Source organism: Malania oleifera, chromosome 5, assembly GCF_029873635.1.
Source record: "Malania oleifera isolate guangnan ecotype guangnan chromosome 5, ASM2987363v1, whole genome shotgun sequence".
In the NCBI taxonomy this organism is placed as follows: Eukaryota; Viridiplantae; Streptophyta; class Magnoliopsida; order Santalales; family Ximeniaceae; genus Malania; species Malania oleifera.
The window spans coordinates 108,561,016-108,587,087 of NC_080421.1; the positions used below are offsets into that span (position 1 = coordinate 108,561,016).

The window sequence follows — 26,072 nt, forward strand, 5'->3', positions numbered from 1 at the left end:
TATAAAAATCAAAGCGTTACAGGTGTCAGGTGCCAGGTGCCCCTCCTTAGTGGGGGACAGGAATTAAATGGTTTACTTTTTTTAATTGGTTTTTTGGCTTCTTAAGGTGCATGCCTTGTCTCCCATTAAATTTCAAATCTTTCGGGTGAGTTCTCCAACTGTAGCATTGAGCGCATACAGCAGCAGCTAGCCTTTCATTATTTTTCGCCATTTTTGGATTTTCACTCACACAGAACCTCCGTCTGTAGCAGCACCTCACCAGCACTGGTCACCTTCTTCACTACAGCAACCTGCTGCTACTCTTCTCTTCTGCAACTACGACCTTGGATTATTAACATTATTTTGGGATTTTTTTTCTGGTTGTGCTCATTTTGGTTGGTTCTTTGGAGCTTTGTTCAAAATATTTGGTGAGACATTTCCATCTTACTACATTTGTTTATACACTCGTGTATTTGTAAGACTTATGCCTTTTGTATCTACTTTGTATAACATATTTGGTGATAGTGGATTTGGACCGTCGTGCCCCGTGGACGTACCTCAACATTTGAGGGAACCACGTTAAATTTCTTGTGTCTCATTTTTTATTTATTGTTTGCATTACTCCATTGATTTACTAGTGGGAATTGTTTCTCATATATATATATATATATATATATATATATATATAAATATAAATTTTTTTTCCCAACAAGTGGCATCAGAGCGGTGTTATTTGGACTCATTAGTTTAGCGTAAATCATGGATGGTAATGTTGGTCACATGATTAGTTTCAATGGAAGCAATTGGGCAACTTGGAAAACAAAAATGTAAGACCTTTTATTTTGCAAAGATTTGGATGGACCTATTGAGGGTGATAGTCGAAAGCCTAAAGACACGAGTGATGATGGGTGGAATAAGCTTAATAGGAAAACCGTTGGTGTTATCCGATAATGGATTGATAATAGTTTTTTTCATCATGTTTCTACCGAAACTTTGACACATGAATTGTGAAAAAAATTAGAGTCTTTATGATAGGAAGTCGACTACAAATAAAGTTTTTCTTTTCCGAAAAATTGGTGATCTTGAAATATAAAGATGGTGGTCTTATTACAGAGCATTTGAATGAGATGTAAAATATTATCAATCAGTTTGCTACTATGAAAATAGTTTTTGATGATGAATCGCAGGCCTTAATGCTTCTGAGCTCTTTGCCGGAAAGTTGGGAAACTTTGGCTGTGACAGTTAGTAATTCAGCTCTCGATGGAATTGTTACTATGAACCAAGTAACAAGCAGCTTGTTGAATGAAGAAATTAGAAGAAAATCAGTTGGCTCTTCTCATTTAGAGGCACTTATGACAGAAAAGTAGGGGAGAGGCAGAAGCAAAAGCAGATATTCTCACCGTAATGATAAATCAAGAGGCTAGTCCAGCTCAGTTTCGAAAAAAGATATTGATTGCCCTTATTGTCATAAAAAAAGGGCATATGAAGCGAGAGTGTAAAAAAATGAAATTCAAGGAGCAAAACAAAGAGAAAAAATTTAAGAAAAAACATGAAGATACAACTTCAATTGGATCAGATGGTGATCTTATGGTTGTTTGTGATGAAAATTGTATTAATTTGACAAGTCAAAAGACTGATTGGGTTATTGATTCCGGTGCATCATTCCATGTCACTTCTCGGGAAGATTTCTTCACTTCTTATTCCAAAGGAAATTATGCAGTTATTCGGATGGAAAATGAAGGTTTGTCAAAAACTGTTGGCATGAGAAATGTTTGTTTGGAAACAAATATGGGATGCAAGTTGGTGCTCAAAGATGTAAGACATGTACCCAACATTCAGCTAAATTTGATATCTATCGGAAAGCTTGATAATGAAGGGTTTGAGAACCATTTTGGTGATGGAAAATGGAAGCTCACAAAGGGTAATTTGGTGGTGGCTAAAGGCAAGAAGACTGTGCGGCTTTAATACGCTCAAACAAGGTTGGCTGAATCACCAAGCTAGCAATGAAAGCCTGATGATCACCAAACACCATTTCCATGCCAAGACTTTCTAGATCTTGCCTGACATGATGCTGAGCTACAACTGCAGATACTATTGCATGTTCTGACTTACGACTCAACGCATCTGCTACCACGTTAGCCTTTCTTGGGTGATAGCTAATCGTACAATCGTAGTTCTTAATCAATTCTAGCCACCGCCTCTACCTCATATTCAGCTCCTTCTGCGTGAAAAAGTACCTGAGGCTTTTTTGGTCTGTGAAGATCTCACACTGTACCCCATACAGATAATGTTGCCAGATCTTCAGTGCATATACCACGGCAGCTAACTCCAAATCATGCGTAGGGTAATTCTTCTCATATTCTTTCAATTGTCGAGAAGCATACGCCACTACCTTACCCTGCTGCATAAGCACACATCCCAAACCCTTCAGAGACGCGTCACTATAAATCACATATCCACCATCCCCCGAGGGAATAGTCAACACTGGAGCAGTAACTAGTCGGTGCTTCAACTCTTGAAAGCACTGCTCGCAATCACTAGTCCACTCAAACCGAACTCCCTTCCTGGTTAATCGTGTTAGAGGTCCAGACAGTTTAGAGAAACCCTCTACGAACCCACGATAATAACCCGTCAGTCCTAGAAAACACCGAACCTCCTACACACTCTTCGGTCTAACCCAGTCAACCACAGCTTCGATTTTGCTAGGATCAACAGAGATACCGCCCTCAGACACCACATGGCCTAAGAACGCGACTCGATTCAACCAGAACTCACACTTCGTTAGCTTAGCGTACAACTTCTTTTCTCGCAACCTCTGTAGCACTAACCTCAAATGACCCACATGCTCTTTCGTACTCCTCGAGTATACCAGAATGTCATCAATAAACACCACCACGAACCGATCCAAGTACTCATGAAAAACGCTATTCATCAGATCCATGAACACAGCCAGCGCATTCGTCAACCCAAAAGGCATGACCAAAAACTCGTAGTGGCCATATCTGGTTCGGAAAGCAGTTTTCACTACATCCTCTACTCCGACCCTTACCTGATGATATCCTGACCGCAAGTCGATCTTTGAAAAGACTTGCGTCCCCTGCAACTGGTCAAAGAGATCATCTATACGAGGCAAAGGGTAACGGTTCTTCACCGTCACTTTGTTGATCTCGCGGTAATCAATGCACCTACGCATCCACCCGTCCTTCTTCTTCAAAAATAATACTGGAGCTCCCCAAGGCGAAACACTAGCTCGAATGAATTCCCTGTCCAGTAATTCCTGCAACTGCTCCTTTAACTCTTGAAGTTCTGCTGAAGCTATCCGATACAGAGCTTTAGAGATCGGTGCCTTACCAGGCAGCAACTCAATCGCAAACTCCACCTTACGATCCGGAGGTAAATCGGGTAAATCATCTGGAAACACATCCGGAAACTCGCTGACCACTCGAATATCCTTGAGTCTCAACTCATCCCGCGGTGGTTCCTGTACACAAGCTAAGTACCCCTGACATCTGTCCAAGAGTAACCTCCTCGCCTATAGTGCCGATAAGATCTGTGGCGTCGAATGCACACACGATCCCACAAACTCATACTCCTGCTTCCTAGGAGGTCTGAACACTACTACCTTCTTCCGACAATCTATCACCGCATAACTGGAGAATAACCAATCCATTTCCAGTATAAAATCAAAACCCAACATGTCGTACACCACAAGGTTTGCTGGTAACAGTCTCTCCTGAATCACAATTGGGCAGTTTTCTAATACCTTATTACAAACCGATACACTCCCTGTTGGCATAATCACAGACAACATCTCATTCATCACACAGGTTTCTGCCTCATATAATTTCACAAAACTAGCAGATATGAACGAATGGGTTGCCCTTGAATCAAATAAAACAATAGCTTTATTCGAAAGCAATAACATGGTACTTGTCACCACGTTCCCAGCGTGTTCCACATCTGCTAGAGTAAGTGAATATACTCTCGCTGGAGCCGTTGCCGGACCCGTGGTTGCCTGATAATTTCCCCGAGGCACCTGATTACTCCCACGGTTCTGGCTCTGTGCAGGCATAATCCTTCTCTGTTCCGGACAATACTTCGCCATGTGGCCCGACTGGCCACAGTTGAAGCAAACACCCCTAAATAGCTGACACTCACCTTCGTGCCATTTATGGCACTTCGTGCACGGTGCGGAGGATGGATCCCCCTGAGAACTCAGCCGCTCAGTGTTCTGCCGATACCCGGAATTATAGCTCTTCTTCTTCTTCCACGGTCCTTGCCGAGAACCACTCTGAGAACTAGTAGATACTGGCCTCTTCCCCTGTACCTGTACAACCTCATCTCCTCGAAGGTCGGTCTCAACTATGGTGGCTTTATCCACCAGAACAGAAAACTCATGGATTTGCAGCATCCCCACAAGACGGCGGATGTCTTTCCTCAGACCCTTCTCGAACCTCCGAACCTTCTCGTGCTCATTCGGAACTAAGTATGGTGCAAATCGAGATAACTCGATGTATCTGGAAGCATATCTCTGCACCGACAAAGTCCCCTGCATCAAGCTTGAAAACTCATCAGCCTTCGCCTCTCGAGTGGAGACCGGAAAGTATCTCTCAAAGAATACCTCCTTGAAGCGGCCCAACGTCATATCAGATGAACCAGCTCTCTGCTTCTCAAGCAGACTCACCGCTGTCCACCATCGTCCTGCCTCCCCAGCCAGTTGGAAGGTAGCGTACAAGACCTTCTGCTTCTCAGTGCAGTGGAGGACTCCCAAAATCCTCTCGGTCTTCTCAATCCAATCTTCCGCCACAATCGGATCCAGTCCTTCTGTAAATGTCGGAGGGTGCATGCGTGTGAACCTCTCGATGGTACACCCCGCATCAGTAGGAGAGCTCTCGTGTCTCCTAACACTCCGCCCAATTTCCCGGATCACCTGTCTTGTCATACTACTAGACACAGAGGGAGACTTATCACTTGCTGTATCCTCGGAGCCACTTTCCAAGTTATTATCCTTGGGCTTTATGGTGAAAAAAAAAATAGGATTCGGTTAGAATCCCTACAACACATACAGTGAACACAATGATCTACACTAATCATGTTAACTACTTCCTGCCAGGTCCAGGTCTGTCCTATCACACCGACACGAAAGTCATCAATGATCTGCCCTGCTTTTACTAGAATCGTCATCCCAGGAAAAACACGGAATACCGTCGACAATTCTCGGTCTAGCAACTGAACAACCCACAACCAACTCTACCCATATCCACATCCTATACTATGGTATGTACACATCAATACTCCTAACCAAGTCTACAAGACCTAATAACCTGGTTAGTTCTGATACCAAGCTGTCACGCCTCGAACCCTAAAATGGGACCCAGGAGTGAATTAAGTAACCTAACCTGTCTCTATATCAATATAAACCATCCATGATACCATATACAAGAGGGTCCGACCCCGTGGGGTAACGGATGCCCTATATACATACATACAAAACATGTCCATACTCATCAATATACGCAGCGGAATATGGTCTTTCTTTACATCAAACTGTACCATACCAGAGTCTATACCATACAAGGTTAAACATACCTACAAATACTATACATATCACAGGTGTCTACAAAATCCATCAGGACAACCCGGTACAAAATTCGTACCTATCAGGTACTAACAGTAGCTAAACACACCCCCTATTTCTGGATGCTAGTTTCGGCTACCCGAAGGACCTGAAAAATATTTTGTATATATTTGGGGTGAGACACCTCTCAATAAGGGAGAAAACAGGTTATATTACCGTGTGGCATACCAATGTCATTTTCATACTTCATAACACATACATACAATACAGTTTGAAACACATACGTACAGTTTCAAAACAAGTTCCATACATTCCCATACAATTCCATACAGTTCTAGTATTTCTACAAAATCCATTCGAGTTCATACGATACTCAAATACATACATACATACATACATATGGTCAGTGTCGTCACACTACTCACAACTGCACAAGTCACCTAGTCTCACAGCGGTTACGTTCCAACACATTAAACTACGAAGGTTTCCAACTCAGGCCCAATAGTGAATCCATTGCTACATATGCAACTACACAAGGTCACCTGGTCTAACCCCGATTACGTTACCATGTGCAAACTACGCTGCGTCAACCTAGGCCCACTGTGGTCCGTTGCTACATTCGGTGACCAACCGAATCATACTGGTGATATTTCGCACCCTGGATATAGAGCCGGCCACTCTTGCCCACGGTAGTTAGCCGTTATAGGGCACAGCGTACGGTAGTTAGCCGCCCCTAGCTATTACGACGTATGGTAGTTAGCCGCCCCTAGCCGTTTCGGCGTACGGTAGTTAGCCGCCCCTAGCCGTTTCACAAAACCTGAAATCACTTTGGAACTCACGTCCTTATACATTTCAGCGTACGATAATAAGCCGCCACATAATTGTTTTTCACAAATTCCTGGAACATTTACATACATACACACGTACCACACTTATTTGGTTTACGGCAAATCATATCGTTTACAATTTCAAGTATACTGTTTAAGAAAATATGAATTACGGTCACCTCAATAATACAGTTTAAATAACATAAACGGTTTTCCAATCAAATAAGAGATGATACCCGAAATCCCCAATTTTTTCGAAAACTATAACCCGAAAATCCCGTGTTTTATCCAATAGATTTCCCCAAATAAGTAGTCAAAACATACATACGATTGTAGCCTACAGGCTTACCGATCCTAATTTCGAAAATGAACTGATATAAGCAGAATCCCCTTACCTTAATCCGAAACCGAACCACGAACTCTACGGCCCTTAAAACTACGAACCGAGACTCTGAAATCTACAAACCACAATACTAAACATGCTTATAATTCATACTACTATCCATATACCGAATCAGAAACGAAAATCGAGCCTTACCTCGATTTTTGGCCCGAAACTCGAAAATCCCGAATCAAGATTCAGATCCGCAAAAGTTGTAGAGAATCCTTCCACGATCCTCGTGGTAACTCCGGATTTCTGATCCTACCAACGACTGACAAGGAAATCTAGAGAGAAAAGAGAGAGAGTTTAGAGAAAGAGAGAGAGAGTAGAGAGACTTAATGAAGAAGAAAACAAATTTTCCTTTTTTAAGCCTTTGACCCGCCTAGTTTTCGTTGACGAAAAGTCAAATATTTCGTCGCGGATGTCGGCAGCCTCGTCGACGAAGTCTGATATTTAAACTTTTCCAGACCTCTCGGCTTCTCTTCTTCGACGAACCTCTGAATTTCGTCGACGAAAGTCTACTGCCTTCGTCGACGAAATCTGCAGGAATCCATTTTCTATTTTCCGGGTTCTTACATTAGTTAATTTCGAATTGTCAGGTCTCTTTTAGGTTATATCATTGATAATCAAGGAAAATAAAAGAGCTTGAGAGACCTTTTGAGCATGTGACAATCTTCTTTGAAGCTTAAGTCATAATAGGGATAAAAGCATAAAAAACATAATTATAGTCATTTTAGAGTGTCTTAGAGAGTTCTTGCCTTCTCTTAACCTCCCTATTTATAAATGAGCCCCAAACTTAAATGCCCATATGATTTTTAAGTGTCCAAATTGATATGGAAGCTATAACTTTTATGCAAGGTCCATAAAATTGCCTTACGGTCACACATACCTTATCTATTGGGGCAATGAATGATCTTTCACATTGAATTCCTACTAACCTTAGGCTTATCAATATAGGAATCTTATATAGTATTTCTCAAGATTGCCAATTCAAAAAATGCAAATCAAATAATTTTTTTTAAAGTGTTCCTACACTGACACACTTATAACAGTATCTGTTAGATTCAAATATTTTTTATTTTGAACATGAATACATAATTTATACTTAATGATCTTTTATCTCGATCAATCATATAAAAAAGGTGGTGTGAGCTAGTGCATTTCCAACATCTTTTCTATTATCTTGTTGTCAAGAGAAAATAGATATGTTATTAACATGTATAGCTCGATTCATATTAATTCCACATTAAATTGATTCGAATCTTACTAGAAAACTTAAAATCAACTAAATTGTTGCCAAATCTATCAATTCACCTCTAAAATCTAACGAATCAATTTGAATCTATTGATTCATACAATTCTAGACCCATTGTATCTTAACAAGCTCGACTAGTTTAAAATCCATTTTAAAATTGTTTTTTCTTACACGATTATCTTCCATTCCTTGTCTACATGAGTTTTTTTTTGCTAAAAAAGAGAGGAAAATAGAACTTTAGATCTTATGTTGCTTTCACAAAGTCATCCTTCATTATTGGAGCATAGCTCTCTGCCATTGAGAAGGGTGTAGAACACGAATCAACTAAGGTGTTATGCTAGTGGCATGCATAGCTCGATTCATACAATTCATATTAATTACACATTAAATTGATTCAAATCTTCTGATAAAATTAAAATCAACTAAATTGTTGTCAAATCTATCAATTCACCTTGAAAACCTAACGAATTAATTTGAACCTATCGACTCATCTGATTCTAGACCTATCATGTCTTGTCAATCTTGACTAATTTAAAACCTAATTTTTAAAATTATTTTCTCTTACACAATTACCTTCCACTCCTTATCTAAATAAGTTTTTTGTGCTAAAAAAAAAGGAGAAAATAGAACTTTAGGTTTTATGTTGCTTTCACAAAATCATTGTTCACTCTTGTAGTATAGCTTTCAACCATTGAGAAGAAGCAGAACACGAATCCACTAGGATGTTACTCACCATTTGTTTTATATTGTTTAGATTCAAAAGTTGCTATGTTCAATTGTTATTATTATTATTATTATTATTATTATTATTATTATTTAATGTTAATTATTTTTAAATTTTTTAATTCAAAAAAGAATATGCAAGAAATGTTTTTTTTAATTGTCAATAAGCAACAAAAGTTCAAATTTTTGACTAATTCCTTTACTTTTCACTTATTTAGGGAAAGCATACATATGAAATATGATTCTTTTTATTATCAAATCAAAATGTAAATATATGACATGTTGCAGAATATATGTATTTTTTTTTAGAATTAATTTGAAATTTGTCTTATGTTTAAATCCATTCTTGAACCAAAATTAGAATTTCAATCACCATTCAAGTTTTGATTTGACAACTATGGTGAGTGAGTACACTCTAACCACTTTTATTTAGGCAATGAAACTTAAAAAAAAAAAAAAACCCGATAAAGGCCATCTAAATATTTTACACTTTTAATAAGAGTTTTTTCTCATATTATTGTTATTATTATTTTATAATAAAATATTAAAAATATTTTATTTGGAAAATTTTTTCACATTTTAAGGCTTACATAATCTCGCAGGATGGTCCTGCGAGATTTAAACGGCGAGCGAAGTCCTTATGTTGACGCGTGACGGCCAAATCTTGAATAATAGGCTTGCGAAATCTTAGTTTACTCTCCGTGAAAATAGAGCAACCCCAAACTTAATTCTTAGGAAGAAAAGCAAAATTCTCTTTTTTTTTTTTTTTAGTGAAATGCTCTTTTTTTTTTTTTTTAAGTGAGGGTGCAAGACGAGGACTTTCTAACAGGTCATCTATCCTAGTACTTCTCTCGCCCAAGCACGCATAGTTCTGATTGGATCCGGTACATTAGTATGATCGCACCCTATGCCTTCTTCTTCTTCTTCTTCATCCCTCGTCATGTCTCCAAATGTATGGTCTCCCCATACCACAAATCCAAAATTAAGACTCTCAAGCTCCTCGCCTGCGTTTAGGTTACGGTGCTCGTCGACGGGCTCTTCGTCGGCTACACTTGAATTCGCCGTATTTCCGACACGATATGGTGTTCAACTCGCCAGAGGTTCAATTTTCAGATTCCCTACTGGTGGTGCCAAGCTTACCCTCTCCATACCTTATCAGCAATTTGCATGTCATTAAAATTTTAAAAAATATGCAACCCGAAGGAATTATAATGCTCCTTCTCATTTTTTTTTTCATTTTTTATGTTTTCTTTTGTTTAATTTTATAGAATTACGTTTGTTTTTATTTATTATAAATTTTTCTTTATCTAAGGTCAGTGATAGTTGAAAATTCTGGGTGACAAAATTTTTCGGCACTCTGTAAAATTTTCTTTTTTCATTTTGAATTAGGAGATTTCCCTTGCTGAAGTGCCAGAATCGGCCGTCAATTGCATCCAAGGTACATGAACATGGCTAGGGAAGATGTGAAGTGTGAACTCCATCACCCGGCTGGTGACGAAGAGGACGACGTCGCACCTGAAGCCGCATGTGAATCGCTGCCAAAGAGATTATCGCAAGGATCGATGGTGAAGTTCCAGGAGCCCAGAGAGAGAGAGAGAGAGAGAGAGAGAGAGAGAGAGAGAGAGAGAGGATGATAGCTTTTGGATTCTTCAAGCTCCTCTTCGTCTATAAGTATATAGCTACCTCTGTTGCTCTGTTTTTAGTTTTTTGTTTTCTTCCTTCTATGGCAAACTTGGATTTTAATGGGCCATGCAGCCAAAGGAAAAAAAAGAAAAACAAGTGGGAATAATTATATAGGTAGTCATTAAAGTAGCAGTCTACTTTATTTTGTTTGAACAAAACCTGGGAGTACATAGATACCTGTTTTTTTATGGCAACCTAGGATTTTGATGGCACATGCAGCCAAAAACCTATTCGCGTCGTGGTGTTCATGGACGGCGACGGGTGGGCAAAGAGGGGGAGCTGGACCTTCTTTCGCCGGCAAAAGAAGAGCATTTATACCATTTAAAGGGCACTCTGTTTTTTTGGCTTCAACACGAGGTGCAACTTACTTCGCCATCCCTGGCGAGGCAGAATATTTAGGCACGGAGAATGCAGAGGGAATAGAGGCAAGAGCTCAGGCTTCGACCCTCTCTGCATGACGATGCAGAAGGTGGAGGGGTCGGCTTGGACGAAGGTGGTGCTGGAGGAGTCGTGGGGTTGCTAAGAGCTTATTGGAGGCGTTGTTTGATGCAATGAAAGAAAAAATAGAGATTAAAGAAATAGAGACAGAAGAAATAGAGAGTGAAATGGAGAGAGAAGTGCAAATCTCGCAAGATGGTCCTGCGAGATTTGGCTGCACGCGATTAGTGCTCGAATTGTTTGGCCATTTAAATCTCGCGTCTTGTGAGGCCCATCTGCAAGATTACATAAGCCTTAAAATGAGAATTTTTTTCTCAAATAAAGTATTATTTAATATTTTATTAAATAATAAAATTAAATGGGAAAAAACTCCTTTTAGTAATCTTCATAATTTTTAGATTTTAAATATTTTAAAAGAATTAACTTACGATCTATTTGGATCCTAAATTTGAAGGTTTGGATTTGGATTTGGAGCCCTAGAAGCGAAAATCCGTTGGGCCCAAAAGCCATAAAAATAAATCCAACCCAAGGCTGGCTTTTAGAAATCCAGATGGATTTCTTCCCTTCTGAAGAGCCAGATCTGCCGACTCCCAAACCTCACCCTCGACAGCTTTTCTCCCCGACCCCTTACCCTCTTCCTCGCCCTGGACCTGTGTCGCAGCATGTGAAACGACTTCCTCGACCTCTTTCTCGTGCTTGACCTGTGCAGCAGCATGTGAAGATGACTTCCTCAACTCTCTTCTTCTTCTTCTTCTCCTTCTTCTTCTTCTTCTAAGCTCTCTCTTGCTGTCTTTCTTTATGCAGAAATCCTCCAAATTTTGTGTCTTCACTCACTAGGTATGGAACGAACCCCTCCCCATCTCTCTGATATTCATCTCTCTCTCTCTCTCTCTCGCACTTCTTGTTTGTTTTGGTTGAAATTTGAGCCCTAATTTCAATCTCTGAATTCTTCTAATCTACGTGGGTGAGTTCAGTAACTGAGAAAATAGTGCTAAGTTCTGGTGGTTGTTTAGTGTATGTGCGTGCTCTGATATAATCCTAGGGCACTGATTTGAGGTTGCAACTTCTTTTCTTGTTCAAGCTGTATTTTGATACACTGATCTCTAACAAAATATTCATCAAATCAACCGTATTTTGTATCAATTTCCATTTCCACATATTTTCATCAAATTTCAAAACAACATACTATGATTTCTATTTATCAATCAAGATTTCCAACAGAACAAGCACCTTCCAATTTATTGTAATATAAGTCAGATTTGTTGTCAATTTGTCATGGATTATATTTAACTTATATCTAAATTTGATCTACTAATTTCTGGATCAGACACATGAATTTTATTATAGAGTTGTTGGGTTAGAAGCCTTCAAGAAATCAAGATAAATAATCTATTTTAGTTCAAAGCCATGATTCTACTGTATTGCACACCTAATCACCATCTAACAGGCATGGTCCAAAGTTAGAATACTGAGCACGATTCTGTTGAAGTAATGTGAGAAATTGTACCTCTTCAATACCTTGAAGGCTCCGAGTCAGATCCTTTGCGCAAGCATGCCTCCTCTTTTGTCTCTTAGCCTTCATTTCTTAGTCACTCGGATCACTCCTATCTATCACATGCCTTCATTAATACTGCCATGCTTCTGTTAGATATTTGTACGTTCATTTGTGTGCATATATAAGCAATTTTTTTTTTGTGTGAATTTATTTTTGCATTATCTCAGCAAAAAGAAAAAAAAGAGAGATATGGTAAGAATTGGATCTTTGACCCTAATCATCCCTTTTGAGCCATGCTTTTTAACTGCAATTCTACTTTCTGGCAAGAGAGAGGTAAAGAGTAGGTGGAATTCTATATGAAGTTTCCACCCATATACATGATACATGTGTAGCCCTACAACCATCAACCCAGCCCCTTCCAAAAGGGGAAAGGGAAAAGAAAAAGGAGAATTTGAGCATCACCAAGGGATCTTACAACAGCTATTATCTCCCAAAAAAAAATTTATATTTGCATCTACCTCGTAAACAAAAAATAGCACCAATCCAAAAAATACTAATGAGCCTTTCTGCCGGGGATCCAACATGACATTCAACTGAAACTACCTTCCAACTCCTAATTTATTGTAGCCACATCTAATCAGCTTCCACCATCTACATCTGTATATTTTAAAAGTCAATTAAAGCAGTGTCCTGTGCGGGATCAACAATTACAGCATTTGCTGCAAGGTATTGTGCACCAGAAGACCTGTCATGCCTAAATTGAAATCTGTAAAATCAGATTATTTTTGTTTTTATTTTTTTAAAACATAATAAGAAGAGGCTAGGTACATATATTAAGTTTGTTGTGAAATTACGTACACATACACATAACAAAAACAAACGAAACCACAAAACGGTGAAACTGATCACTCAGCATGTTCTTGACATTCTGGTCAGCGTTCATGATCCAAGAGGAACTTGGCTAGTTCATATTTTGCTACACCCTCATACTCACACATACTGTACTTCCTGTGTACTGCATTGAATTTCCCTAGTCCAGCCTTCTGATGTAGAGTAATTATCATGCTTTAGCATTCCCTTTATGTATGTACAAATATAAAGAAACAGCACACCCATTTCAGAGATGGGTGTAGTCCAGTGACATTGTTTGTCATGAAAATGAAAATGGAGAAAGAGAAAATGCCGGAACAGCTCACAGGAGCTGGTATTCAGAGTAGTTAGTATGCCACTCAATCATTCTAGACCACTTCTTAGACCTATAAAGACTGCCCTGAGCAGTGTAAACTGCTGCTGCAGCTGGCAAAGTTGGTGGAAACTTGAGCATTTCATACTCCACCAGGTTTCTAGTATGAGGGTTTTGATTGAAAAGGATTGGGGGTGGGTTGGAGTTGATTCGTAGCAGCTGGCAGGTGGTTGGTCTATTGCAATTTGCATTGTTAGATTTTATTCACAAATCAGTGGGAGGATGTTTTTTCTAGATTTTATTAAAGTTCTTTCCGAGGGTGGTCTCTAATGGGGCTCCTATCCTTTTAAGTTTGAGAACACATGGCTTAGTTACCTTAGATTTTCAATTTGGTTACAGGCTCATGGAGAAACTGCTGTGATGTGGAGGGCTGGGAGCATTTTTTGTTATAGCTTATACAAATAAATATGCATACATTTTTACAATAAAGCAAAAAATAATCAATTATTGCAATGTTATATGTATATAAGTTAATTGTACTACATGGACTATTTAATAAGCTTCATTATAAGATGATATCTTAAGTTTGCAAGGTCCTTGAAAGTTGTGCGTCAAATTTTACCTCCTTTACTTAACAGTTAGTGCTGTGGCAAATGGTCTGCAAGCATGATTGTGCAAAATTTGGGATTACAATTTAGTAATTTGAAGTTACTTTTTTTTTTTTTAACAGAAGAATATATTTAATTGGAATTGAGAATGTACACTTATATAGTGAAGAGAATGAAAGAAGAGCCAAGAGATGGAAGGTTATAACAACATATTATGCTTTCATTTGTCCATAGTAGCTGTGTGGTGGCATGAGAAGTATATTACTAAAGAGCCCACACATGATGACTTGGATACTTTGGAAGTAGTGAGGGCAAGAAAATTGTATTTAAGATGTCTTTATGGAGTTTTTAAATCGTGCACATGCATCTTTGGATCAAGACTTCCTGCAAAAATGAACAAATAAGATAACTAGAACATAGTTCTAGAAAAAAACTTTTGATACTTAATTCGATATAGGTCAAAAGAAAAAGATAATGATTATCTTAAGGGGGCTCTTGGCTATGGTGTTCATTTTTTTCCCTTGCTAATCTCCTAGTTTGGTCTGTTATGTTGATGCTGACTGGGCCGGCTGTCCTGATACCAGATGCTTACAGTGGGTTACTGTATCTTTCTCGGAGTATTTATCCCTTTTCCACTTCTTAATCCCTCTTTCTCATGTGATGCCTTCATGAGCATCTTCGTGATTTTCTAATAGCTCTATCTTCACTAATATTAATGGCCAAGTATAAAAGGTAAAAAGTGTATCTGTATTTTCTTTCCAATAGTGTTGTCGAGATGGTGTCCAATGAGTCATGATCATGCATTCAAGTAAAGTGAAGAACTATTGTATCTCTTTATTATTATACTAAAATTATTCTTAAATTTAAGGTTGAAATTTGTGCTTATATCGTTAAATTTCAAATTTAATTTTAAAAGATGCTACTTACATTGCTTTGGAAAGTCTTAACTCCATATTTCCTTATAATCTTTATATAAACTTTTATAATTACTTATGAAATTTAAAAACAGATTTCCAACAATCAGACTTTCTGCAAAAAATGAACAATTTTCTTATTTGTTCATTTTTGTAGAAAGTATGTATTTAAATCAGACTCGCATCTCTTATCGCCGCTTGCTCTTCATTCTTATAGGTACCTTTTCTCTTTCTCCTCACTACCTCATCCGATGGTAATGTTGATAAGATATATTCATATTGTTACAATGTTTCAGTGATTTCATTTTGTCATTGTTATTTTTTTTTTGGCCTTATCTTTATTTACCCTTTTTTTTGCTGTAGTTGTTTGCTTTTATGCTGCCAAGCAAGGCTATGTCAGGTTTACTTTAGCATTAGTAGTTGTTGTTCTTTGAATCGGATGTTAATAGTTATTCAAGATTGTGTGTTGTGGTTTCTTTGTTGTCTCTGCATTTTTTCGGTAACCAAACAAGGCCCAATTATTGGTAGAAGTTACTTCGATGATAGTTTTGAAAAATATTTTGATACTGATTGCCTGATTTTAATCTCCTTTCGTTAATGACATCCTTTCCTCCTTACTGCTGATTTATGTTAAAAAAATTCAGATTTAGTTCATTTATTGTGCATAACTGTAGTTTCTCTGTCTAATATTGGACGAAGACTGAGACTACTGCGCTACGTTATGGTTAGTTGAAATTATTGATTTAGTTTGACCACTTTTACCCTGCACTTGGGAGTATGAATTTTGGGGTTTGTATTTGGACATGAGTGGATTTGGAGAAAATGTAATACAAAATTGTATTGAGTTTCTTCCAAACCCAAGAAAATCCAAATTCGTCCCCCAAAATCCATACTCCCAAACACTAGTTTAGTAACTTTGTTAGAAAATACAAATGTAGTCGTGGCACAATAACATTGAAAAGGGCTGTCAATTGTATTTACTGGCCACTTGTCCAGTTATTTTGTTTATGATATTGTAAATGAATACATTGAGAAATGCTATGATTTAGGTTGCTGGGGCTTGGCTTGAAGAGCTAATGAGCTCCAAGCTGGTATTAATTTGAACAGATTCTGTTTTAGTGATTCCAAGCAAGCTTGTCATTTACTTGTTTTAGTGCTTTGAAGCAAGCTTGTTATTGAGTTATCTTAGAGCGAAGCTTAAGTAGCCTGTCTTAGTGATTCCTAAAACAGGACAAAGGGTCTAAAAGTGAAAAATTATTGGTGAAATGCAACAATTAGTTGGAATCTTTAACTGGCTACATTGCTCGACAGTGAGTTCTGATTTTATTATAGTTTGTTAAGCATCTGAAAGAGAATATTCTTCCCATATATTTCATAATTCATTCGCTTGATTTCTTATATGTTTCTTTTGTGTCCATTTTAGGTCTTAAAACTTCTATTATTTTCAAATAGTATAGAGTTTACAATTATGTTAGGAGCTTTAGAAACTGTTTGTTATTGAAAATTTGCAACCGCTGCTTATAGTTGGAATTTTTTTTGGACCTAGCATGCTTGTTCTAAGTACTTCTATCGAATTTTTTTTAGATAGATGATGCTTGATTGAGAGAATGGGGAGGAGACTAGAGGGTTGGAAGTGGGCTATCCTTAGTAGGTCGCATTATTCTTACTAGTGCTCATCTTTTTGAATGATTTTTGTTTCCTTTTAGAGTCCCAATTAGTGTTGCTAGGAGATTGGCGATGCTTATTAGAGATTTTTTATTATATGATATGGATGACGGTAAGAAGTATTGTCTTGTTAGTTGGGATGTGATCAGGAGGCCTAATAATAATGGGGTTTAGGATTTGAAAACTTGACATTATAGGAATATCTCTAGATTGGAGGTGCTTATTAGAAATTTTTTATTCTATGATATGGAAGAAGAAGTATTGCCTTGTTAGTTGGGATGTGATCAGGAGGCCTAATCATAATGGGGTTTAGGACTTGGAAACTTGACGTCTATATCTCTCTAAGGGGGAAGTGGTTGTGGAGGTTTCCCTAATACTCCTTATGGCACAAGGTAATTAAAAATTAGCATTCATTGTACTTTGAGGCATTGTTTTCAAATCAAGATTTGGATGGTGAATTGAGATCCCAATTTCATGAATCAAGAATCGAATCGTAAGCTTTGATACAAAATTTGAAAAACCAATTCCAAATGACTTGTATAAATGTACAAGTAGTAAATTAGTAAAATAAATTGAAACTTCAACAAATATGAATCATGATTGCAATCCCAATTTCATGAATCGAGAATTGAACCGTAAGCTTCAATACAAATTTGAAAAACCAGTTCCCAATGATTTGCATAAATGTACAGTAGTAAAATAGTAAAATAAATTTTAACTGCAACAACTATGGATCAACCATGTTGATAATTGGAATCTTGCTCGACTTTGAAGCAAGTTTTTAGGTCTATATATCCTACCATGATCTATTTAACTCAAACATAGATTGATATGAATGGGAAAACTAACCATATAAGCAAGATATACCATGATCTAACCATTCCAACTCAATCAAGTATCAAGATAAGCTAGTTTTTATGGAACTAGAACTCGTGCAATGTCTTTCAAAGCTAAAGCACTGAGTCTAATAGTTCAAGATATATGAAAAGAATAAGATAAGGACTAGTGAAAAATTCTGAAAAATTAAACTTTATGCTGTACATTTACATGTTTTACAATAAAAAATACATCTGCTGGCTCTTTTTTTTTTTAAATGAGAGGAATCAAGGAAAAAATAATGGAAAATGTAACTTTGTGGTTTTTAAGGAAATGAATCAATTAAAAACAATAAAAATTGAGCTTGATGGGATTTATAAAACAAGAATAGTCACTTTTAATTCTTAGGCTTCTCTACAACTCAAACAAGAAGAAAAGTAGATTAAAAACATAACAAAAAATTATTATAATATAAAAATTAATAAAAATCAGACCTTTAGAACTTGAGTGTGGAGAAGGCAATGTGCCAAATAAAAACTCATCCACCCACCTAGTCAACTTTGGCTTTCTTGTCAAGGCTAGTTTCCTTCTACAACTCTGATTTTCTTCTAACCTTATCCCATGGCAGAAATGAAAGGTGCAAATGAAAGCCAACATGCTTCTGTCTTCTTTTTTGGAGGACTAGGCTCTTGTAAATAGCAAATAGAAGTCATTTTTCAATAACAAAGTTGAAAGGTTTTAAGTTGGGTTTTAGAGGAGTCCATCTAAATCTTTTGATATGATTTGATTCATTGACTCTCCAGGTCAATTGTATGATTCACCTCAATTCACAGCCTTATGAGATTCCCCTATGCAATTTGATCCGATTTTTGCCTTTCTCAACACAAATTCTACAGATCAAATTGAAAATCATAGGATTCTAACAACTATGCTTGGACTGTTGTTGGAGTAGCAACCAGGTCAATTGTATGAGTCACTTCAATTTACAGCCTTATGAGATTCTCCCACATAATTTGAACCGATTTAGGCTTTTCTCAATAAAAATTCTACAGTTTGAATCAAGACTCATACGATTCTAAAACAACTATGCTTGGAAGGATGTTTGGGTAGTGATAAAGGTTCTAATGCAAGTCCTTGATAGTTTGTTTCTTTGATTTCTCGTTTATCTTTTATCTTTTCCTTATCCTTATCCTTTTCCTTTTGTTTTATTCTTTTTTCAAATTCATTATTTTGGTTTTGAGAAGTTTTTGAGTGTGCAAGACTTCTTTGGAAGCCATGATGGCTTGCCTTTTTAGGGGCTATTTGGTATCTTTGTCAAAAATTAGAGAATCGAAAATCAAATACGAAAACCAAAAACTAGAAACAAAAACTAAAAACTAGAAACCAGCAACATGTTTGGTTAACATTTATAAAACTAATACAAATTAAAAACTTAATTAGAAAATGCTCATTTTCATCTTTAAATAAAATAATATTGTAAAAATATGATTAAAATAATAAAATTACAAATAATATACATTTAAAAAATTATTATAATAAAAATAAAATTTATTTTAATTATTTTTCTTAATTGTTCTACTTTAAAAATTTACTTTACAAAATAAATTTTATTGGACATGACAAATGAAAAATAGTAAAAGTATTTTGTAATTGACTTTTTTTATTATTTTTTGAAATTTATGTATATTTTTATTTTAATTATATTTAAATTCTTATGATCATTTAATTTTGATTATAATTTATTAGTGTATAAAATAAATAATTTAGTCCAAAAAACTAATTTTGGGTATTAAAATTTCTAGCAACAACTTGCCAAAATAACTGAAAACCATAAAATCTGATTTTCAGTTTTTTGGCAAATAGTTGAAAACCGGTAACAGAAGTAGAAAATTGGCAACATAAACAAACACATTTTTATAATTTGTTCTTTCACCATGGAGGAACAAAAATAGAAAACAACTATACCAAACTAGCCCCTAGCTTTCTTCGGTGCATGACATATCCCACTTTAATTAAATGGAGGGAACTTCTTTTTCTTGTTCCCCCTCCCCCTATTTTTGGGGTAATCTCAATGAAAGAGAGGTTGACGAGCTAACTAATTTCTTTAGAATTTTAGATTTATTTGTCCCTTGAGATGTGATTCACATATTTGGTTTGGATAGTTGTAAATCATTTTAGTTCAAGTTTCTGAATTTGGAAATGTAATTTGGAAGGCAAATGCTCATTATAAGATCTAGGCATCTACTAGGACTTTGACTCTAAATAGGATTAATACTGATGGCTAATTGGGGTTGAAGAGGCTTAAACAACAACAACAACAAAACCAAGCCTTAGTCCCACTAAGTGGGGTCGGCTACATGAATTCTTTTTCGCCAATTTATGCGATCATGGACCATTTCTTTTGATAGATTCAAGGATATTAAATCCTTACTCACTATCTCCTCTCAAGTTATTTTAGGTTTACCCCTACCCCTTCTACTACTCCCCATAGTAACTAAGTCACTCTTCCTCATAGGTGCACTATGTGACCTATGTTGCAAGTGTCCATACCATCTGAGTCGTCCGTCCCTTATCTTATCTTCTATAGGAGCTACACCTAACTTACCATGAATATGTTCATTCCTTAATTTATCTTTCAATGTTATACCACTCATCCATCTAAGTATTCTCATCTCGGCAACTTTTACTTTTTGGATATTATGTTTCTTCGTTGCCTAACATTCCGATCCATATAACATAGCTGGTCTTATAGCCGTCCCTATAAAACTTCCCTTTCAATTTTAAGGGTATTCTACGATCACCTAGCACACTTGAAACACTTCTCCATTTTACCCAACCTGTTTTAACTCTATGCATTACATCATCTTCAATTTCTCCTTCAACTTGCATAATAGATCCAAGGTATTGAAATCTACAAGTGTTATTTATTTCTTCATCATCAAGTTTAACTTTGTCTCTAATATTCCTCCTGTCATTACTAAAATTACATTTAATATATTCTGTTTTATTTCTACTTATCCTAAAACCTCTATATTTTGGTTGAAGAGGCTTAATGGCTCCATATTTTTGCACGGGTTTTTTTTAGAGTCAAAAAGATAAATTAGCCATCTTTTTCTACATGCTGGTGGCTAGATCGGGTTACTGTGTATTTGACTCCATGAGCAGTAGATTTGTTAATGGTGGTAAAGTTTTGGGGTTTTGAAGAATGCAAGGGTTTTCGAGGATACAACAAGGTCTTCAATTTTCCTATTCAGTATATGTTTTCCTAGCTTCCCTTTGGATGTTAGCTTCAGGTTGTTCAGAGCTACTTTATTTTAACTTGCAAAAGGACTAGAGGGCTGTCCTCCTGCAATTTTCTTTTATTTTTTCTATAGGATGATGTCATATCCTCCAACTCTTGTATCTTTTCTCTCTTCTTCACTGAAGAATTTAATTTCTTATTGATCTTTTTAAGCATTCCAAGGATTAATTGTGCTATGATCACGAGTATTGGCAAGTGAGTTTAGATGAGTGCAGTTGTTATTTTATTTTATTTTTTCCCGAATATCTACAAAACCTTACGTCTACTATTTATTTCTAAATTTCTATTTATGTTGATAATTTTGTGGAATGGCAGAAGAGGATTCATGTAGCCAACACCAGTTCTTGGGACTTGGTTTATTGGCTTTATTTTTCTGGGATTGATATGACACATATTATAATGTAGGAGTCTAATCTAGTTCATGACTTCATGTTTGCTAGATGGCAAGTAGGTCAGATCTAGACGTCGATGATGACTTCAGTGAAATTTATAAGGAATATACTGGTCCTCTGGGATCTGCACCTGCAAATTCACAAGAGAGAGTGAAAACAAATAAAAGATCCCATGCAGGTTCAGATGAAGAAGAGGAGCCTCATGATCCAAATGCTGTTCCAACTGATTTCACTAGCAGAGAGGCTAAATTTTGGGAGGCTAAATCTAAAGCTACTGAGAGGAATTGGAAAAAAAGAAAAGAAGAGGAAATGATTTGCAAAATATGTGGCGAATCAGGCCACTTTACTCAGGTATTATTGGTTTCTCTTTTGCAAATTCTTCTGAGTTAGGATCATTGTAAAATAATTTAGATTTCTTACATGCATAATAGCATGTCTTAGGAGGTGTACATGTACAGATAATGCTGTTCTTTTCTACTGTGACAGTGGATTTATTTGTTTGTTGTTGTTAGGTTGAATATGTTTTCTAGGTAAATATAGATAAGAGGAGGCTGTAATTTTTTGTTGATACACCAAGGATGCCACTTCTATCAAAAAAGCAAGTGCCACTTCTTATCCTGCCTATCCTTCATGCCTTATTTAAATCTTTTGATTATGTCAGCCTTTCACAAGTTGAGCTGTGTTGGAATGGTGGCAGATTAACTTAGCATTTAGCACTCCTGGCTTCCACCCGAACTACACATTTTGAAACTCACTGCTTCTGTTTTGGTGCATTTATAGGGGTGCCCGTCTACTCTTGGAGCAAATCGCAAGTCTCAGGATTTCTTTGAAAGAGTTCCTGCAAGAGACAAGCATGTGAAAGCCCTTTTTACCGAGAAGGTTATTCACAAGATTGAAAAAGATATTGGCTGTAAAATTAAAATAGAGGAGAAGTTTATCATTGTGAGTGGCAAGGATAGGTTAATCTTGGCCAAAGGCGTGGATGCTGTTCACAAAGTGATCAAGGAAGAAGGTAACAAAAGGGGATCATCTAGTTCCCATGCAGCTAGATCTAGGTCGTCTGAACGGAGCCCTGTTGGTTCACGGTTGGGACGCTCTGAACCCTTAAGGCCTTTTTCTAGCCCACAAAACACATCACAGTTCCAGCAGAGGTCCAGCAGGCATGAGAAAGCTGTGGAAGACCGTGTTCGTGAGGATCTGCATAAATTATCAAGGGGCTCTCCACAAGGTAGGGACAGCATAGGATATACTTTTGGTGTCCTTATAAGCTGGTAATCTCATGTTTGCAGCTTAGCAGTCCCTTTTTCTTCTACTTCCTCTTCTTTCTTGAAAAAGTTATTTACTGTATAGATTTTGAGTAGTTAATAATGTTGCTTTGTCGCTTATAATTTTCTTTGCAGCGAGAGGTAAGTTCTTTTGTTCAAGCATTGTGTGTTGGAATTTGGATTCTGAAGTAACTTTCGTGGTTGGGTCTGGATTGATCGGATTATCTCTGACACGAACTTATTTACTGAAAGCATATCCGGACTTGTTTGCATCAGATGGGTTCACTATGTGAAATATAACAAAGTGTATCTAAATAAAGCAACCATCTTTGTTAGCGTGTCGAATCAAGTGCTTAACCAACTCTTCCTTTGGTGAAGCTTATGGTAATGATGGAGCCAGAGGTCGTTCAAGCCGTTCAAAGTCTCCAGCACGTGGCCCTTACATGGGTAACGACTATAATTCGTATGAAAATCATACTGAAACCATGGGGATCTACAGAACTGATGGATGGGATACTGAGAGACGAGGATCCGATATCCAATCTGGCCGTAAGTTTGAACACTCCACCTTTCCCCAGACAATAGAAGAATTAGAGCTGGAATATAAGAGGGAGGTGATGGAACTTGGAAGAATTCGAGACAAGGAAGAAGATGAAGAGAATTACAAGCATCGGGAGGTATGGAAATGCCATGCTCTGGAAATTATTTTTGAGTCCAAATGCCATACTTTTGATCAAGAATTTTCGATTTCTAACAATTTGGTACATGGATTTATGTTGGGGCTTTTAGATGTTTTGTGTCAAGACACACTTCCTCTGGTGAGGGATTTTTAATTTTTGAGTTCTGATTGTTCTGTTCATATGGATCGAAGGCTGTCAGGGAAATGCAAGAAATTTATATGAAGAAATTGACTATTTTAAGGGGCACTCAAACTAAACAGTGGGAAGAGTTTCTTCAGCTTGATGCCCAAAGGCGGCAGCGTGCTCGCCAACAAATGCCCACTTCGGGGTTTGGTGGTTATAAACAGCCCAATTTTGCTGACTATGATGGTTCTTTGGCAAACCCTCACTATGCAGCAGCCAATTTTCCTATGGATCCAAGGGGCAGGTATTCAAATGCTATAGAAGATTATCCTTCATCAAGGCCTCATGACACTTATAGTGATTTCCAGCGGCCAAGGCGAGATGATTTTGGGAAATCTTACAATCGTTACTGAATCGGTTTATCAGAATTGAGTGGGGTGAGTTGTTCAATTCTCTGATCAAGGCATCTGAATCTATTCCCTTCACATTTTTTGTCTGCCCTTGTAAAGCATTGGATTTCCCTAGTCTCTTCAATCCATATTTTTGTGATGCTTTGCACGGTGTTGGGCCTGGGTTATTGGGCCATGGATGGGAAATGTTAAAATGCTTTGCCAGCATTTCCAATTTGTTGCTCGTGCAATTATTGCTAGTAACCCGTGCACGGTAAATGTAAATTGATTTAGGTTTTGTAGGATGGCAAGTTTTCTCTCATTTGGCATTAGTTTAAATTTCGCTCCAAAAATTTCAGGGTCCAGATCTTGGTGGACATGGGTGATGCACGTGGAGCCTCTAATCTTAGGTAAGTATGTTAGCCATGCTACTGGATTTGAGAAGGAAGCATGGTGGGGGTATTCACATATCAGGACAGTTTCTTCCGCTTTTTGTTTGGTGGTTCTGTTTTGTTTCCGAATGCGGGTGTGAACAAATGACTTGGTTAAAGGCTTAAAGCTGAATTGTGGTTGAGAATCTCTCGAGATACTGTTTTTTTTAGTGTTTGGCCAAGCCCTGATTTCAGCTTTTGGTTTGCTGGATACATAATTGTTTTGTTTTATTTCCTAATTCTGTGGTCCAAAAGCCTTCAAGGGCAGACTACAGGGCACTTGAGGTGCTATGGTGGTGGTTAGCAGGTAAGATTTGCAATCATCAGTGTGGGTTCGCTATGGATATGGAGCTGCATGATATGACTAATTCTAATTGATACACATGATTATTACCATAGATAAATGGTAAATGCAGCCCTAATAGGCATTTTTGTGATGATTAATTGGGTATTTGGAATGTTTTAGAAAAATTATTTGCATGATTAAACAAATTATTTGTTTATTTTCGAATACGCCGTATGGTGTACATTTGTTTGGAGAAGTTGGGAAGATGTTGGAGTTCTTGAGTCTGAATTTCTAGCCTCATGTTGGTCTATTATTTTATTATAACCATCAGAAAGAAAAAAAGTCAGTTGGCTTGTAGAAATTGGTCAGGGAAATGCTGCACTGACCACTGTGTGCGTCTTATAACCTTGGAACCTCAAATCATGCATAAAATTAATTTCATCTGGTCGCCATCAGTCATTACAAATTAAGCTAATAAAATGTATGTGTATATATATATATAATCGTGCTTCCAATTTGTTTTTGCTGAATATTTTGAAGTAGAAGGGTGATTGAAATTTGATATTTTATTACATCAAAAGCAAAATGGGGAATTCAATTTTTTTTTTTTTTTTATATAAAATTTATAGCGTGTTATTGATATTATATATTAACTTTTGCACAACAAAATTATGAATGTAAGAAAAAAGCCAAATGAATTGGTAGGTAGGAAAAAATAAATAAACAGTTGTAATTATGTGATAAGGTTCTTTTATGAATTTTGATATATGGGAGTAAGCTCATAGGTTCTACATAAATTTCATTAGGGGTAGAGAACACATTTTTATTTTTTAAATTACTTTCTGAACGCCCTTTTGAGCGGTGCCAAAATTTCTTGTTTCTAGGTATTAGTATTTTTGGCATGTATTTACTAAAGTTGACCACAAATTATTTCTAATTTTGAGCGGTGCCAAAATTTCTAATTTTACGAGTCGTATATAATTAACCAGAAACTATTCCTAAACTAAATTTAATGGTACTTAATTAACTCATTAAAAAATAAATAAATATTAAAATATTAAAAGAAAATGTGAAATAAGGTTCAATATAGGAATGCATAATTAGACCTTCAAAGGAGGGGATTGTTTTAGATAAATCCACCTCAGAATTAATATAGATGAGATTTGAAATATATTTTTATCCTTTACTTGATTATTGAGATGTACACACACAAAAACAAAATATGTGCTGATAATTAAAATTGAAATTATTAAACAAATTAATCAAAATCAAGCAAAAAGTGTTTAAATGTAACATCCAGACCTAGGTCTGTTAAGGAGTATTGTGTTTCTTCTTTTTCACCTGAACCAGACAACAGGGGGACGAGCCTTATCGGGCTAATGATTGGTTCAACTGATCAACACGTGTTATTTTCAGTGTGTTTTGTCCTCACTCACACAATTTTTGAGAAAACTTTTCAGAAGGTCACCCATCCCAAGATTACTTCAAGTTAAGTACGCTTAACCGTGGAATTCTTATGGGAAGGCTCTCTAAAAGAAGGGTGTATTTTGTTAATATGGGTAGTAACATCAAATCCTTTTAAGCATTTCTTCTACGGGGTATTACATTCTCTCTCACTTATAGAATGCAAAGTTTTTGTTGCGAACCAACACATTTTCA

At 36.8% G+C, this 26,072-nt stretch overlaps 1 protein-coding gene across 5 annotated transcripts; it reads left to right on the forward strand.

Annotated features, from left to right (window-relative positions):
• The first annotated feature begins 11,338 nt into the window (after nt 1–11,338).
• LOC131155208 (uncharacterized) lies at nt 11,339–24,340 on the forward strand. 5 transcript variants are annotated; one of them, XM_058108184.1, is made up of 9 exons: nt 11,347–11,580; nt 11,670–11,702; nt 15,283–15,319; nt 15,429–15,465; nt 21,288–21,590; nt 22,020–22,467; nt 22,883–23,181; nt 23,376–23,744; nt 24,056–24,340. In XM_058108184.1, the coding sequence occupies exons 5-8, from the start codon at nt 21,288–21,290 to the stop codon at nt 23,718–23,720; spliced, it is 1,395 nt and encodes a 464-aa protein (XP_057964167.1). In that variant the 5' UTR covers nt 11,347–11,580; nt 11,670–11,702; nt 15,283–15,319; nt 15,429–15,465; the 3' UTR covers nt 23,721–23,744; nt 24,056–24,340. The 5 variants fall into 5 exon arrangements, with proteins under 5 accessions (XP_057964164.1, XP_057964167.1, XP_057964165.1 ...); XM_058108182.1 differs by lacking the exon at nt 15,429–15,465; XM_058108181.1 differs by lacking the exon at nt 15,429–15,465 and having other exon boundaries at nt 11,339–11,702.
• The last annotated feature ends 1,732 nt before the right edge of the window (nt 24,341–26,072 follow it).